This window comes from Rissa tridactyla, chromosome 6 (genome assembly GCF_028500815.1).
Source record: "Rissa tridactyla isolate bRisTri1 chromosome 6, bRisTri1.patW.cur.20221130, whole genome shotgun sequence".
Lineage (NCBI taxonomy): Eukaryota > Metazoa > Chordata > Aves > Charadriiformes > Laridae > Rissa > Rissa tridactyla.
In genome coordinates, this window is record NC_071471.1 from 2,646,996 (window position 1) to 2,662,860 (window position 15,865).

The following is a 15,865-nucleotide window of genomic DNA, read 5'->3' on the forward strand; positions in this document are numbered from 1 at the left end:
GTATCTGCCAAGCATGATCTATAGATGAGCTTTGGAAAAGGTGAATTTAATTTAGTTCCATCCAAACTAAATTACTTGCACTGCAACTGAGAAATTTGCAAGGTAAATGTAATTTATAGCAAGGTAGCAAATTTTCCACTCATCAGCACAGAAATTCTTTGAGAGAACTTTATCTTCAAACAGGAGCTGAACATTTAATTTTTGCAAAGCAAGTCCAACATATGACTGAATAATATCAGTTCCCGTCACAGTCATTTTTAAATGGCAGTCACTAAAAGAAGTTGTATTTTTATGATTTTACTACAATTAGGAAATAAAAAATATCGAGAACTGTCAAATACTTAATATAATTTTATCAAAAGTTCTAAATTACACACAAATCACTGATGTTAAGTCAAGAGCTCCACTGACATTCTGACCATGAATGCTAACAGATTTAGAAAAATGTTGTGAATTCCCAAATACTGTCACAGAATATCAGCTAGAAAGCTGCACAACATTTCTGTATATTGGACTTTAACTAAAATATAGTCTTTGGTGGCACCATTTTCACTATGACCTACATTTATCAGAGGAGGTAACATTTTCTGCAGTAGTTTCTTTAAAAGATTCATATTTTCTTTTCTTATTTTTCAGTTGATATTCAGACACAGCTAGAGAAATGGGATGATGTCAATTTTCATGGAGACAGGAGTAGCAAGGTCCACCCTTCTGCAGAGCGAACATCGTCATCATCTAGAGCTCCATCAAAAGAGCTTTTATGGTACAACTGTTTGCTTTCCTTACATTTCCAGTCTAGCTCTCTTAATTCACAGAAAGGCTCACTTGATGACAAGTCATATTATTAAATCTGTTATGATTACATTAAATGCGGTCAAACAGACATTTTGGACAATGTACCATAAGCAAGTACACTATAAAATGACATTTTGATGGCAATTTTTAATGTTGTGAAAAGTAGCAGGTGCAATTACTAAATAACTGGTGGTGAGAATTCTACAGAGGCAACCAGTGACCCAAACGCAATGACAAACATATGAGTAAAATGAGCAAAAAGGGATACTTGGCAGTGATTTGACGGGCACTGGATATCCAGTGTATTTGGGGTTTGCTACCAAGAGGGCAGAATTTCTGTGTATAACTGGAAGAAGCAAGATAAAATATCCAGCCAAGTACTACCTTTCACGCAGTTCAACTAAAATTGCAGGGGATGTAAATGAGGGAAGAATCGGACTTTGCCTTTGGGAACAGTTGATGTAGATTAATTCTGCTGCCTTCTTGATATGTAAGCAACACTCATTCACTACATTATGCATGACCATAATTAGCATTTTCATACATGAGAGGCAGTTTTCTGACCAAATAACGCTTATCCTGTATCTTAACCTGCCCTTTATCTGTGTGTTTCATTAACCTAGAGCTTTGCTCAAGTTTTGCTCAGTTAACTTGATTTTGGTCTCCAGGGTTTTGTTGTCTAGGAAGAAAGAATACTGGGATATTGTGGCACAAAAATGCACATATGCCAAGGTGAAGTCTTGTAATATGGTTGATTCTTAGACACTGACTGCAGGTACAGTCTGGTGTCATTGCCTAACCTCATTTTGCCCGGCTATGAAATAGAAGCATAGTGGGAGAGGCAAAGTCTTCATTCCATCATACTGGTTTCATGCCAATACATACCCAGGGCTCTGCTGGTGAATCAGCCTGACTCTGTTCTGTCGTATTAACTGTCTGCATGCGACTGAAAAGCGCAAGAGTGGGAACGCTGAGAAGGGTCCAGGCACTTTTGGTAACTGCAAATTAAATAATTCTGTTAAAAGAAATAGCCTAGTTGATCAGTATGTGCTTATGAACCTGAAAGACATAAGGCAGCATGTCTTAGTGTGCAGTGATGAGTGTGTAAATGCGTTATTTCTAGGTCCACGGAAAACAGATCACAGTCTGAGCTGACTAACGTCAAGAGTGCCTTGGACTCTGATTCAATGTCAGAATTAGAACTTGCACCTGCAACACAGGTAAGAGGATTTGATAGATTAAACATTAACATAAATTAACAATTAAAAGGCAAGTAGGAATTGTCCCACTGGCTAACTGTTCACATTCTGGAAGAACTACTTGAGGAATATTTTCAGGATCATCAGTTGAAAGACTCATACAGCCGAATGTTCACACAGCTTCCAATTAAGATGTTATGAAACTAATTTAACTATGTCAGCATCTCAAACATTCAGAGTTAAATACCACAGTGAACTGTGACCTTCCTGTACAGAGAGAAAGACTTCAAACTACAATTTACAGCATCATCTTTTTTCCCTCCTCCAGTTCTAAAATTCAGACTTCTAATGGTTCCCTCTCCCTGCAATATATCTATTCTCAAGGTCTCTTGGTCAACCAAGGATCCCTAGATTTGGGAAATGGCTAAGGAATACAGGAAGGAATCATTAGACCAACGTTCATTAGCAGTTTATCTCCAGAAGTGGGAGACCGATGCGGTCAAAGGACTTTTTCCTGCTGGAAAAGGAGCTCTAATAGAGAGGGATCTGGGCTGAAAGTTTGCAGATTTGCCCAGTTCCACTGCCATATTGCATATTGGGCAGGACCTTGTGGAAACTCTTACATAGAGTTGTATGGTTTTAGATATGTATGTATGCATGTATATGTGCAAACACACATTTATATAGGCATTCACATAGATCAGGTTGCTTATACACCTTCTTTCCTACTTCTTATTGTTTAACTGAAAAATTTCAAGTTCGGCCAATTCCACTGGCAGGGGGAAGAGAGAATTGTTTGCTGGATTAACTTTTAGTTGGAAATAATTTTCTCCACTTCCACAGCTATTTTTAAGGCCTGAACTTCAAAACCTTTCTGTCAGATGGAAAATCTGGAAATTAATGGAAAATTATAGCCTTATCTGAAAATGGAAAAATGTGACACTAAAACACCAAATGTCTTTCCTGAGATTACGCAGCAGTTTTTGCAGAAAACAGAAACAGAACCCAGTTATCAGGGTCCATTCCTGTGTTTTGCTTAGGAGAAAAGTCTCCTTTACTTCCCTGCCATCTCTATGTTACAAACGGGACTTTTTTTTCCCTTTGGAAAGCCTAACACTAGTTGTAATACACGATCTCTTGCCTTTCTGTGCAATAGATTTCTACATCTAAGTAATGGAAAAGATCTATTGCATAATATCATCCACTTGAGATGGACAGGGTGTTTGTCCAGCTTATCTTTAAGTACCTCTAACCCCTTTTTAGGAGGCTGTTCCTCCACCTAATAGATCTAAATGCCAGGAAGTTTGTGCTTAGCTGAGATGTGTGTAAGAATTTAAGTGTTGTGGCTTTCTGCAAAGCAGTTACAAATTTAGTATTTCACATCTCCACTTTATATGGTCTATTTCCTGTTTATCTTCCACTAGAATAACTGAAGGACCAAAAATCCACATTTTTAATTCAGTATAAGTTCAGTCAGTTGAGGCTCCATACTCTTTTGTAAAATGACTGTATTTCAAAATTAAAAAAAATGTGAAGTTGAATCAGCCAACTTGAAAAATAAGCAGAGTATAAAATTCTTATCTGTTGTTCTGGTGTATTTCATGTTTTGTTTCGTTTTATTTTATCATAAGCTGCTTTTTTCCAAACTTGTGATCCATTCAAGTCATTAAATGTTGTTAAATTGGTAATTAGTAGTGCGGAGAAATGACCTGAAGTGAGATTGCCTTCTTATTCTACGTAGTTTACTTATACATTTAGTATTTTCATTCACTGCCTGCTTCATCCTGCGTACTCTTGGACTGCCAAATTGTCAGCTCCCAACAAACAGCCTCATCTGTCTTGACTGAGTTCTTAATCTGCTTGTAAAAGAAATCACGTTAGAGCTTTTATCAAAGCATGTGTTTTCCATACTTTGTCCTCTATAGATCTTGTCTATCTCATTTAAGGGTAACCTTTGCATATGCAACAGATTCTGCCGAGCCCTAAAGATTTCATCTTGTCAAACTTGCTGCAGTTTTCCATCAGCGATTTCTCAGACAATCACCTTCATCACTCATCTTTGACATGTTAGATTTCATTCCTCAAAGTGAAATACTAAATAACTAGGTCATATTTTCATTAAAATTACGAAATCTTCTTAACAAAATCCTGTGTTTACCAGCACGTATGCCAATACAAAATCACACAGGCATACTTTGAACGAATAAGGAAGAAACGTGTTTGAAGGCTGGAACGGGCAATAGCGTGGTGGCTGTCACTGGATGTGGCCGCCTTGCTTCTCAGTATTCTACTCACATCAGACGTCACCTATTATTAACTCTTAAAACTGCATTGCCCCAAAGTATTTTTGTTCTTTCTTTTATCTGCCATTCCGGAAAGTTCCTTGTTACGCTTCTGTTAGTACTGAGATATCCTACAGTGTTTGTGATTTTTTTGGAGTTTTTTTTTTTCTCTTTTAATTACAAACTGCAGAGGAAGATAATATGTTCAATCGTATATGCGTAAAGTCTGCTCATGTTTTAACTCTCTAAATGCCTCCCTGGGCATTTTAGATATTTTATTGCTCACTCAGAAGGCATACAAAAATACCCTGACATGCTAAAAAACTGTACCTAATACATCAGCACTCTTAGACAAAGATAGAGTGCAAAGCCTGTAAACCTCAGAAATCCACAGTTTGGGGCAACAGTATTTAGAATGCAAAGTTTATTCCCCAGTTCTCCCAAATGGCTACAGTAAGACTAATGGCCTGAGCTCCCCCTGGATGTGCCAGGTACTCTAATGAAATGAAGAGTTACAAGGGACGGCTTTAGCTCATTATTTGAAGACCTGCTCAAAAGTTAAGACTATAATTTGAGCCTCTCACCAACAGTGAAGGTCCAACAGCACATAAGCAGACTACAAACGCAGGGAAGTTTGTGCAAATGCATTGGAATGGAAGATTTTGTCCCTGAAGACAGCAGCCAGTGATCAGCTACAGCACTTCCGCTGTAGAGTGGTGAGCATATCAAACCACAGCGTATGCGGAGTGTCCGCGCCTCCGACGTGCCCATTCCACCCCAACCCCTGCCCCACCTTGCGGTCCCCTTAAGGGAGGCAGCTGCAGAGTCCCACTCCATCACCAGCTGGAGATGAGAAGTTCTCCAGTGCTGGCACTCCATTCCCATCCCCTCTCTTCCTGCACCAGCGAAAAGGCAGCATGTTTGTTATTTGTGGGGTCTTTCATTTCTGGGTATCACAACGCAGAATACGACTCTGCGTTGTCTATACGTAAATGCACCTCATGTGGGTTTTGCTAATGACTTCTTTTTTTCCCTCTGGTTGAGGGCAGGTATGCGTTAAATGGAGGAAAAGGTATTTTTCTGTGGGGATTTTGCAGGGACAATGCATATGCTCTGACATGTGGCAGAGGAGGGGACTTCTGTGCTTCTTGTCCTCTTCCCGCTCGCCTCTCTACTACCCCAACAACCTCACTCTCCCCTTCTGCCTGAACATCCTGATTTACACTATTGTCCTTGACCTAAGGAAATTGCAGTCACTGGAAACAAAAGATTAAAAGGCAGAAGTAATCAAACAGTTTGCAAGAGCCAACTCGTGAATACTGAAAAGGCTAGGAACATAATTAATGTCTATCAAAAGAGTTTTGTGTCAAGAAAACCAAATTTAATTCTTTGATCAGATTACGGGCCGGGTTGATAAATGTTGCCCTGTGATATTCTGCAAGATGTTTGAATTAACGTACCATATTCTATTTTAAAATTAACACCATGCAATATGAATAAATCAGCTGCTAAACAGATCAAAACTGGGTATCTTAAGTTCTCAAGTACAGTAGTTGTTTACTAGGAATTGTAATCACATGGGGGTTCTTCTGTGACTCCAAAGAGAAACCATGATCTTTGATATTATTGATCCGTCATAAATATGCAAGCCATTCCTGAGAAAATTTGCATATGATGCAAGAGTGGCATGAAAAAAATGTAAATAAGAGAGTCATAAAAATGAGCTAGTGACCAAGACATCTGTCGAAATATATATTCCAATAGAGTCGCTTGAAAAATCGTACATTTCAGAACAAGACTGCAGGCTCTACTTACAACACTGTGCTGGAAGGCAATTTGAAAAGAATCTCTGGTTCAGAGTGTACGAGAACGTCAGCATGAGAGCTCCCTGTGCAGTACTGGGGCAAGAAGAGCGTGTAGACGCAGACATAATTAGCAGGAGATAGGGGATCACCTGATTTCTCTACAGAGAAACGGCAAGACAGGTACTGGAATATAGGCTTCGCTTTGGTTGACTGTATGGCTATGAAAAAAATAAAGCTATAAAAAAATAAAGAGGGAGAGTAAAAGAGACACAACAGAAGGTTGAAGTCTGAATAAAATGCCTCTTAATGAGAGAATTTAAGATCTCAATCTCTTTATATCATTTAAAAGACAATTAAAACCTGATTAAAGTCATCAGTATCTTTCCACAGAGAAAAAAAGAGGTACTAAAAAGTGCTTTAAACTACTGGAAAAAGAATAAGAAGTGATAGTTGGAAACAGAAATTAAAATTAGCAAGAGAAACAAGGAAGGCAATTAAACAAATTTGCAAAGTGATAAGATTAAGGTCTCTTGATAACTTTAAATTACATCCAAGCACCTTCCTCAAAGACATATATTCCAGACAACCCCAGTTTATTCTCTGTGGAACGTCAGTCTCATCTGTGGATGCTGAGTGACAAATACCATCACGTGATATACAGACAAACAGACGATTTGAACCAGTTATCTCTTCTGCCCTAAATTCTATTAATCCATAAAATAGCTGTTTAGTGTATAGGATTGTCTTTGGGTATGCTTTCACGGACTACCTGAAATCTCTTCCTGGCCTCACCAAAGAAAATATATATTTTCCAAACAACATGGAGCAGAGATTGTTGGTGTGAAAACAAACGATAATCCTCAGAGCTGACCTTCCCTCCTGCTTTCTGCTTCCCGTCACTTCCAGCAAAGCCTGAAAGCCAACACAGAGGAAAGCAGAGCCCCCCACCACCACATGCTTCTCACAGAAATTCTGCTGTATTATTCTTTTCTAACCATACGTGTATCATCAACACAATGTACATTTCACTCATCAATCTGTACATTTCACTCATCAATCTCTACTTGAGAGACTGAAGACTCAGGAACAAAACAGAAATTTTAGGGCTAGATTGACAAACGAATGTCATCTTTCTAGGCAAAAACCCCTGTGCGTACATACGGAGCCACACGTGTCTGACCATGCCCTGTGCGTTACTTATATGCAAACCCCGGAACGGATTGGATGTTTCATCCCAGCAGTGCGCATTCCAACACTCGCAGATACAGCCCGACGAGTCTGAAGCGAGCAAAATGAGTCTTTTAGCTCTGTGGCTCATTGAAATCCAATATTACAAGTACAGTCATCAGAAATATAATCACGTAAATTAATGTAATTGGGACCATGGTCAGGCAAATGGCTAATGAGTTTAACCTCTGACAAACACGAGGGCCTTAAGGGATTAGCAGTCAGAGCTCTCTTTAGCAAGATTAGGCCACTTTGTGCTTTTCTGTGCCACCATTGAATAGTGTTTGGGTTTGTACCGTGCCTTTTGTGCAAAAAAAAAAAAATGTTTTCAATAAAAGAAGAGGGAGAAACTTGTTATGTACTTCCAATGGGATCGGCTGATAGTAAGGCGCAGAAGAGAGAGCTACTGATTGTAAAGAAGACTTGTCCTTCCAGTGAAATCCGTAGCAAACTTGGTTCTCCAATGTGATCCCAAAACAGAACCTGAAAGAAAAACACAAAATGTACGGGGAAAATGAGATGCTTTCTTCCTGGAGCACAGTGAGTGGAATGTGTTGCCACAGTCATAATACAGGAGAAGGAACAATTGAGTTAAAAGTCTTCTACAAAATAGTCGGCTCTTCCCTTTGTAGCCCAACTCTTGCATTGTCTTTTCTTGGATGTCTCTTTATCTTTCATGCATCTTGAGTGAAAAGAAAAGTCTGGAAAAGATAAATTACTCTGCTTCCCATGAGGAATGATCTCTGCTACAGTGTAAGGGAATTGAAGCAGGGACAGAACTAGTTTTGCCCAGGAAAAAGGCCACTTGGAGCTCTAGGCAATTAAGGAAACAACTCAGAAATGTGGCAGAGAGTATGTCACCTCTTTCTGATTTATTCTTTTATTTTTTAGGCACGATCAACGAAGGAGCAGCGTTGGGGAGGGCCTCTTCTCTCCAGAAATCACTCCTTGGAGGAGGAATTTGAAAGAGCGAAGGCAGCTGTTGAGGTATTACTTCATTTACTGTTTTCATTTTCAGGTGATGTTCTGTGGATTCTGATTCATCTTGCAGGACAAATATAGGAGAAAGTTAGAACTGGATTACTTAAAGCAGAGAAAATATATGTTTCCTGGAGTTACTCATCTAAAATAGCAGTTTCTCCTTAAAAAAAAAAAAAACCACCCTTTGCTATAAATGAAGATTAGACAGAACCAACTTTTCAAGCTCGATTTTTATGGCTATAGCAAGTGGGTCAAGAAAAATTCCCCACAAGTGTAAGTACTTCTAAACTTAAAGTATAAGTGTGAAACATATTTTTCCCCAGCAACTGAATGTGTGCAGTCAGTTATTTAAGCTGAGACACAAACCAATTCTCCAGAGTGAAAGTGGAATTCAGCATCACTGATAAACAGAGCGATTAGCTGCTCTAACGGGCAACTGCACGTACAGCAGTAACCATGCACCAATGAATTTTTGTAATTAGTGGCTGGATGTTAAATGCAGGAGTACTCTCGTTTCCTGAAAAATTGATTTAGTTTGAAAAAGTGCAGGTATTTGGATAGTTCTCCTATTGCACTTCTGTTTTTTTCACTAACTACTACTTTTCCAACATGAAAAATGCCTCTTGAGTGTTGTCCTCTACCACTAGTTCCAATTGAAATTCCGATCCTGTCTAGAGACAAGGTGGCATACAGGTTTTTTAACAGAATCCAACAAAAAATCAGATATAAGCATCGATCTTGAGCATCATATCTTCTCAGGGACTGAGTCGGTAACCCTTCCAAATCCCATCCCCACCCAGAGCCAAGGCAGCTGCATCCACCCAGGCCGAAAGCTCAGACTGAATTATGTATCGGCTGCTGGAATGAGTTTTTCAGGTAGAAAGGATGAGGCTGTGAACTGATTGCTCAAAGCTGATTATTTTTAGCATGAACTGCAGTCTCATTAGTCTCCAAACATCTAGAAGACTTTAAGGATATTTGGGTTTAGATTTAAATTTTAGTGTCTGTATTTTAATACTCCTCTAACTCAAGATTTATACCATTATAATTCCAGTGTTGGCAGTTGAACTATTTTAGATTAATATTGGTTGTTTACAAACAAAACTAGGCCTAAATCATATGCTGGCTTCTAGCTAGAGACAGAATTTCTTATTTAAGGAATTAATTTGATTTGTAGGATTTGTTCATGATATGCTAAGGTCAGACTGCATGGATTCATCCGTGGTTTCTCAGGATCTTTTCGCACAAGGCTAAAATGGGCACAATCAGTAAGTCAGCTGAACTGTACACGGAATGCATTTTTCTTGAGTGCGTTGTTTTTTCCTGGTGAAATAGATTCTTTATAAACAGCTGCTAGTGACACACAATAGATTTTTTTGATGTCCCACATCATACACATTTGCTCCTGGCAGGAAAGGAGAGACTGGCTTTCAAATGGTCACTGCTGAAGATGCTCTAGATCTTCCTAACTGCACTGCAGCCTGATCCTGAGGGTGGGACTTCTTGCGCTGTAATCTGTGATGGCGATAGAGGGAATCTGATGAGGAACACCTCTGTGGTGCGGTTAGCGGTTAGGCAAATGATGTCAGTGCTCTTGCAAATGCCAGAAACTACATGTGATGGGGACTTCCCAGACATTCAGCAGAAAGAAAAACGAGTTGAGGCCAACAACAGATAACAAAACGTTATTGAATTACTTTACAGAGAAAAGTAAGGAGTAGAATATATTGTAAAAAAAAAAAAAACCCTGCACATTAAAAGGTCATTCTGAGACAACAAAGACAGGTTGTTAAAATGCTTTAGTGTAGTCTCAAAAACTGCTATTAAAAAGAATCTAATGAAATGTTTCCCTAACTGTGTAGCCAGCAGTCTTATTCTTTCTGCTTAAAATAGAAACTTGGACCAGGTAGTTAAAATGTAAAGGAAAGGATTCTTCAAGACCTTATAGAGCGGTTATTTCCATTTGCATATGAAAAGAGGAGAATTTTCATCCTAGCTAAAATGAAGTGGTAAGAAAGCTAGAGTGATTGAAATAAATTGCAGCCCATCTCAGAAAGATTAGTGCTTTCTTAAGCAGAGAATAGACACAGTTCAAAAATTCATCTTTTAGGCTTTGGGTGTTTCTGTAATATTCTTCAACTGGGAAAGCTCAAAGTGGTAAGATTAGCCAGAAAAATGATCAAGAAAAGGAAGCAAATCTCAGGTTCTTTGTGGCCTAGTTCGAAAGGAATTAATTAACAATTCAGTAAATGAAGACACCAAACTTGATCCTCCACCCAGTATTCACTTTAGAGCTTTGGGAATGGTTTTAAGATGTCAGACTTTGCGATTAATGAAGATCCTTGAGGTAATTCTTTCTTAAGAAGGTTTAAAGATGTCTATGCCATTGGGGAATCTTTTAAGAATAAAGAGGTAAGTAAATTAGCTCTTTTACCAGAGAGGGTCCAGATCCACTTGCCGTGGTTGGGTGCTTGCAGACTTCGCTACTTTTTCTGTCATTCTGGAAATTGGATTTGATTTTTGCCTCATCCCTTTGCTATGCACGTGAGGGAAACACAAATAGCCTAAAGGCTTCAAGATTTCCAAGTACCATACCAAATATTTTTTAATGTAATCTTTCTAACAATTAGCTGTGTTTCACCAAAAATTGGTATTTTGAATTTTTAAAAAATGCCAGCATGGGGATTCAGAACCATCCTGTACCTATATTCTATTAAAATGACTGTTTTACCATCCACCATCCTATTGGTAAAGAGTTAGAATAAATAAAAATGAAACCAAGGAAGTGCAGAAACTTCCAGCTGAGAAATGTCTCAGAGATGGGAAAAAAACCAATTTTGATATTTTCTTATTCCACATTCTCTGATGTAGAGATCAAACTGCAGATGCCACACTGTTTTGTGAGCTTAGGCAAAGGAAATTTTGAGCTGTCCTTCTCAGCATCATTTTATTTACACCACCATTCACATGAGCCATCTGGACTATAATATACTGCTATGAAGTGTCAGAACATATTACAGCTAAATTATGTGACAATAGTTGGAAGAAGATGGGATTAATTCCTTCTAGCCTAGGAAAATGTAGTCCAGAATCATCAGTTTTGTGGTTCCCAGGAACACTGGTTAGAATCCTTCCTGTACCTATGGTATTCCTGGCTCGCTATTTCGACATCCCTTTGGATGTGCCTAAGTGCCTAAACCACATTCTAAATTGGGATCTAGGAGTCGTTCAGATGCATTTCATTTGGTACTCTCCCAAATCACAATGGAAATCTTTGCCTTGATATACATTTTGTAGCTCTAAACTTTACTAAAAAGGCATACTTCGAATTTTGTTTTGAGAAGATATTGGCTAAGGAAGTCTGACGTAGTTAGCAGGTAAGCCTGCCTTACTGCGTCTTGCACATTGAATAGTATGTGGATGCAGAAATTCAAAGAAAGAACAACCATAGAAGCTTTCTTTCTTATGCATTGGTCAAGAAGAAATATTGAGAATTAATTTTTGGCAGTACAGAACAGGCAAAATTCTACTCTTAAAAGTTATGAAAATAGGTATGTTTAGAGATTAAGCAGCAATATTCAGAAAGTGCACCCCCCACCCCACCCCCTTTCACATTGGAAGGAAAAAGCCTGGAAATATTTTGCCTCCCATTTGTTTAACTGCTTCAGCATATTTTTAAGTACTAAGAGTAAAAATAGCCTCTTTGACAAAATGCAGAATATTCTGCTTGGAAGCAGTCAGATGGTACGAACATTTTTCCTGGTTGTCATTCCATTTAACTGCCGCGGATGATCTGAGAACGTGTTAAATGTGTTCAACTGGTCTCAAAACTTTTGCCATGTCCAAAGTAATTTGCTGGCATTAAGGTAGCAAAAGCATTGAAAGGAAGTAATTGGCACCAGTCACATAGCAAATAGAGTTAAAATTAGATCTAGGAGTCTTGATCCAAAGCCAGATTTTCAGAAACACTCAATATTAATTTAACCCTCCTGCCACTGAAGTCAATGAAAAAATTGCTACTAATGGCAGCTGAGATAGACTTAGACCTTTAACAAAGACTCTAATATTTATGATCGTCTTCCTCAAGGACATTAAACTGCTCTGCTGTTGACATTGTTATGTCATGGCAATATTATAGCGTTTTATCGGGTGCCATAATTGTGCATGACCCAGTGGCTCAGCACAGCTGTGCCATACCAGTTTCGGAAGCCCACATACTGGCTGTGCTTAGGAAGCTGTCGCTGGGACTTCAGCCCATTTGGCCCAAACAAGCAAATCTTTGCTTATACAAAATAACAGTTGGGTCCTGGCCCGTGTCCAAGTAGCATATGATGAGTTGAGAGACTCTCCAGCAAAACAGGTCTTCTCCCCATTACATTTTTCCTCCACCTTTGACTCACTACAGATAGACACTAAGCGCGGCTACTTGAACGCATGGTAATTCATTAGCTTTTTAAGTGGAGTATGCACAAGTGAACTTATGTGTCAATTATAAATCGGTAATTAAGCAGCAGAATTTGAACTTCAGACCTAAAACCACTTATATGTTTGCCTACAATCTACAGAAATGTGATTTGATATGTTTCCAAACCGTTGGTTCATCAGGGATTTTTGTGGGATAAGCAAAAATTCTAATATAAACATCATATATATATATGTATCTATATATAATTGCTTCTATAAGTTCATCTGTTTAAAAAGGAATTTCTCATTACTTTTCAGTAGTTTTATTAATATTGATCTGCAGGAAAGGGAAATTTCCAGTCCTTTTCCTCATCCTGAATCTCAAAATGACTGCTAGTAAAACGATGGCCAGGTAGTTTTTTCCTCCATGGAGGAGAGGTTTGCACTGAATGCAAAGCAGTTGATAGAGACGTCTCTTGAACAGGAAGTTAAAGAAATTCAAGGGCCTCTGCTCATGGCTGGTAAGAGTAGAAGAGGGAGCGATGTGATTCATTACCTTAGCCTTTTAAAACCCTAAACAGACATTTCAGCACAATCTCACATCTATTTAAAAGACTATTTCCTTCACATTTGGAATGAAAGCAAATTTTGAAATCTCGGAATTTGTTGTGTAACAGAGTTGTCAAGTTCTGTTCATTTCTGTTACAAAGAGTGAAATCTCCTCTCCAGGAGTGAATGATTCCCATTTGTTTCCTAGTCCACAGGGGAATATCACAGGTACCTTCATAGATCCCATAATTGCATAATTCAGACAATTCTGAGTCTCCTGGAAGAACGTGCTGGGTATCAGGAGGCACATGCTCCAGTCTGAGCCAAAAGGAAACGCCCGTTAGATTTCTAGAGAGGGGATGCACCTTCCCATTTGTAAAGCACCTTATGATTTCCAGCAGCTGATGTTAGCCAGAGCAAGTCCTCCTAACCCTCCACACCTACTCTCAAACATTCTCATCACTGACACCCAGATGCTGTCATCATCTGTGCTTTCCTTTTGCCAAGTACCTAAGGAGGGTTGGAGCAAGTCACGCAATCACAGACTAAGCAAATCACGCGTGGCGATGGAGCGGTGGCAAAGCGGGCAGTCTCATAATGAAGATTCAGACAAAACTATCGGGACCGGTTTACAATACCTTCAATTAATTTTGATTAGCACCTCACTCACAAATAGTTCTGTCTAAACTTCAGTCGATTTATTTGTGCTGTTGTCTTTGACATGAATAAGCTGAGAAACTGTGCCCTCAGTAGTGGCAGTTCACTGAAGTTCTGGCCACGTCCTGGTAGGCACTGGAGAACTTTGCAAAGGCTCATAGTGCCAAGCATACATTCTGCCATGGAACTGCTTTTCAGGGACTGTGACTAATGCGTGGAGGCTGAAAAAATAGCACCTTAACTTGGATTCTCCCCTCTTTTTTTTTTTAATCCTATTTCAATTTCTTGGCATCATTTTCTAGTAGCCACAGTGGTTCCCTCATTCTAGTCATTACACATCTTAAATCTCATCACTTCTTTTTCTCTTGTATACGCATTTTTCACTCTTGTCTTTGAACTGAATTTTAATCTGACTGTACAGTGTTATAATCCCTTATAGGTTCCTCTCACCATCACGGTTTATGATAAATATCAAGATTTCTCCACTATGTCAAAAAGCCCCATTTGTATTAATTCTCTTGTGCAGACACCCTCTGTCTGAGCCTTGCCATTACTCTTTTACATAGTTGAAAATTATGCTGAATATACCAAAGTGGGATTCTTGTTGTCTTTTAAACTGTTTTAGCTATTGTTATTCTTTAGCATGTATGCTTAGTTAATTTTTCTTTTTTTCTTTCTTTTTTTTTGCCAGGGACTAGCAGCATTCATTTCCTTCAAATTTGATGTAACATTTTGCTGTTAGCATCAGTAAGATGCAGTGTAAGCTGCTGCAAATCCTGCTGCAAATAGAACATACGCTGCCTCTGAGATAGAGAGTTTTCTGTTGACGAAACGCAACAATACAAGACATGAAATTTAATTATATGGAATTCCAATTTTGTGCTGTAGTATTTCAGTCAGTAATGATTATTAATAGAATTAATACTGCTCAGCAAAATTGCCAGACTCAGACCACTCATAGAAAGAAATTAAAAGCTTACCATTTTACTTTAAGGCTTAGGTGTTCATTTTTCTTCCCTTTTTCCCCTCTCTCTCTCCTAGTCAGATACAGAGTTTTGGGATAAAATGCAAGCAGAATGGGAAGAAATGGCTCGCAGAAATTGGATTTCAGAGAACCAGGAAGCACCAGGGCAAGTCACCATCTCAACTATTGAGAAGGTAACACACGGTTTTTTAATTCAGTACATCCTTCCTGTGAAACTTTGAGATCAGCCTCGGCTATTCAAGGGAACCCAAGCAAACTCTTTGGACGTGGAAGCTAATTTTACCCAAAAGAGCTCATCCTCTTTAATTGTCTGTGAGTGGGGTAGATTTAAAAGACCTTGCCATAGCGAGACTACATTTAGACTTGCACACTGCAAGAATTCTGCTGAAAGGGTCACAAAGCAAACTGCTGGATTGTGGGCACTTTTGAAGATGGGCACTTAAGGAAGAGCAGCAAATTGAAAAATCTGGGCTGGCACATTCAAACACTGTTGAGGATAGACATGCTAGAGATTCTGTCTCTCTTCTTCATTCCCTCCATTGTATGTTTTAATTTGATTTATATTATGTAGCTGATATGAGCATACCTTTACACTGCAGTGGCAAGAAAAGAAAAAGGCAAAATTTAAAGAAATATTAAAATAAACTCAGGTGCTTGCAACACTGTTCTGTACCTTGAAGGTTAATTGAAGATTTCAGGCTATTAACTGGACAGACATCAGGTTACAAGCACTGGAGGGAGCCAGCTGCTTGATGTGTGCTCTTTACCATCAGACTGGAGGTACTGGGCTCGTGCCAGGACCAGTTCTGCTGTTACTGCAGTCAGTGTGAGTTGTGCCCATTATCTGTGATGGGAGCAGGAGAGCCCAACATGAGGACCAGTAAGTGTAACTCCAGAGCTAAAGCAAACATAAAGAGAGCAGAAACATAAGTGTCCAGTGATGCTCGCTTTTTACACTTTTTGTTGTCAAAATTTCATGGG

At 38.9% G+C, this 15,865-nt stretch overlaps 1 protein-coding gene across 3 annotated transcripts in view; it reads left to right on the plus strand.

The window, feature by feature from the left end:
* Positions 1-15,865, plus strand: part of PEX5L (peroxisomal biogenesis factor 5 like) — a 40,359-nt gene that overhangs the window by 19,569 nt on the left and 4,925 nt on the right. For all 3 annotated transcript variants that reach the window (XM_054207374.1, XM_054207375.1, XM_054207376.1), the window contains 4 exons: positions 637-763; positions 1,919-2,015; positions 8,200-8,295; positions 14,941-15,057. In XM_054207374.1, coding sequence (XP_054063349.1) covers positions 637-763; positions 1,919-2,015; positions 8,200-8,295; positions 14,941-15,057 — 437 coding nt within the window. The remainder of the gene's footprint in view (positions 1-636; positions 764-1,918; positions 2,016-8,199; positions 8,296-14,940; positions 15,058-15,865) is intronic.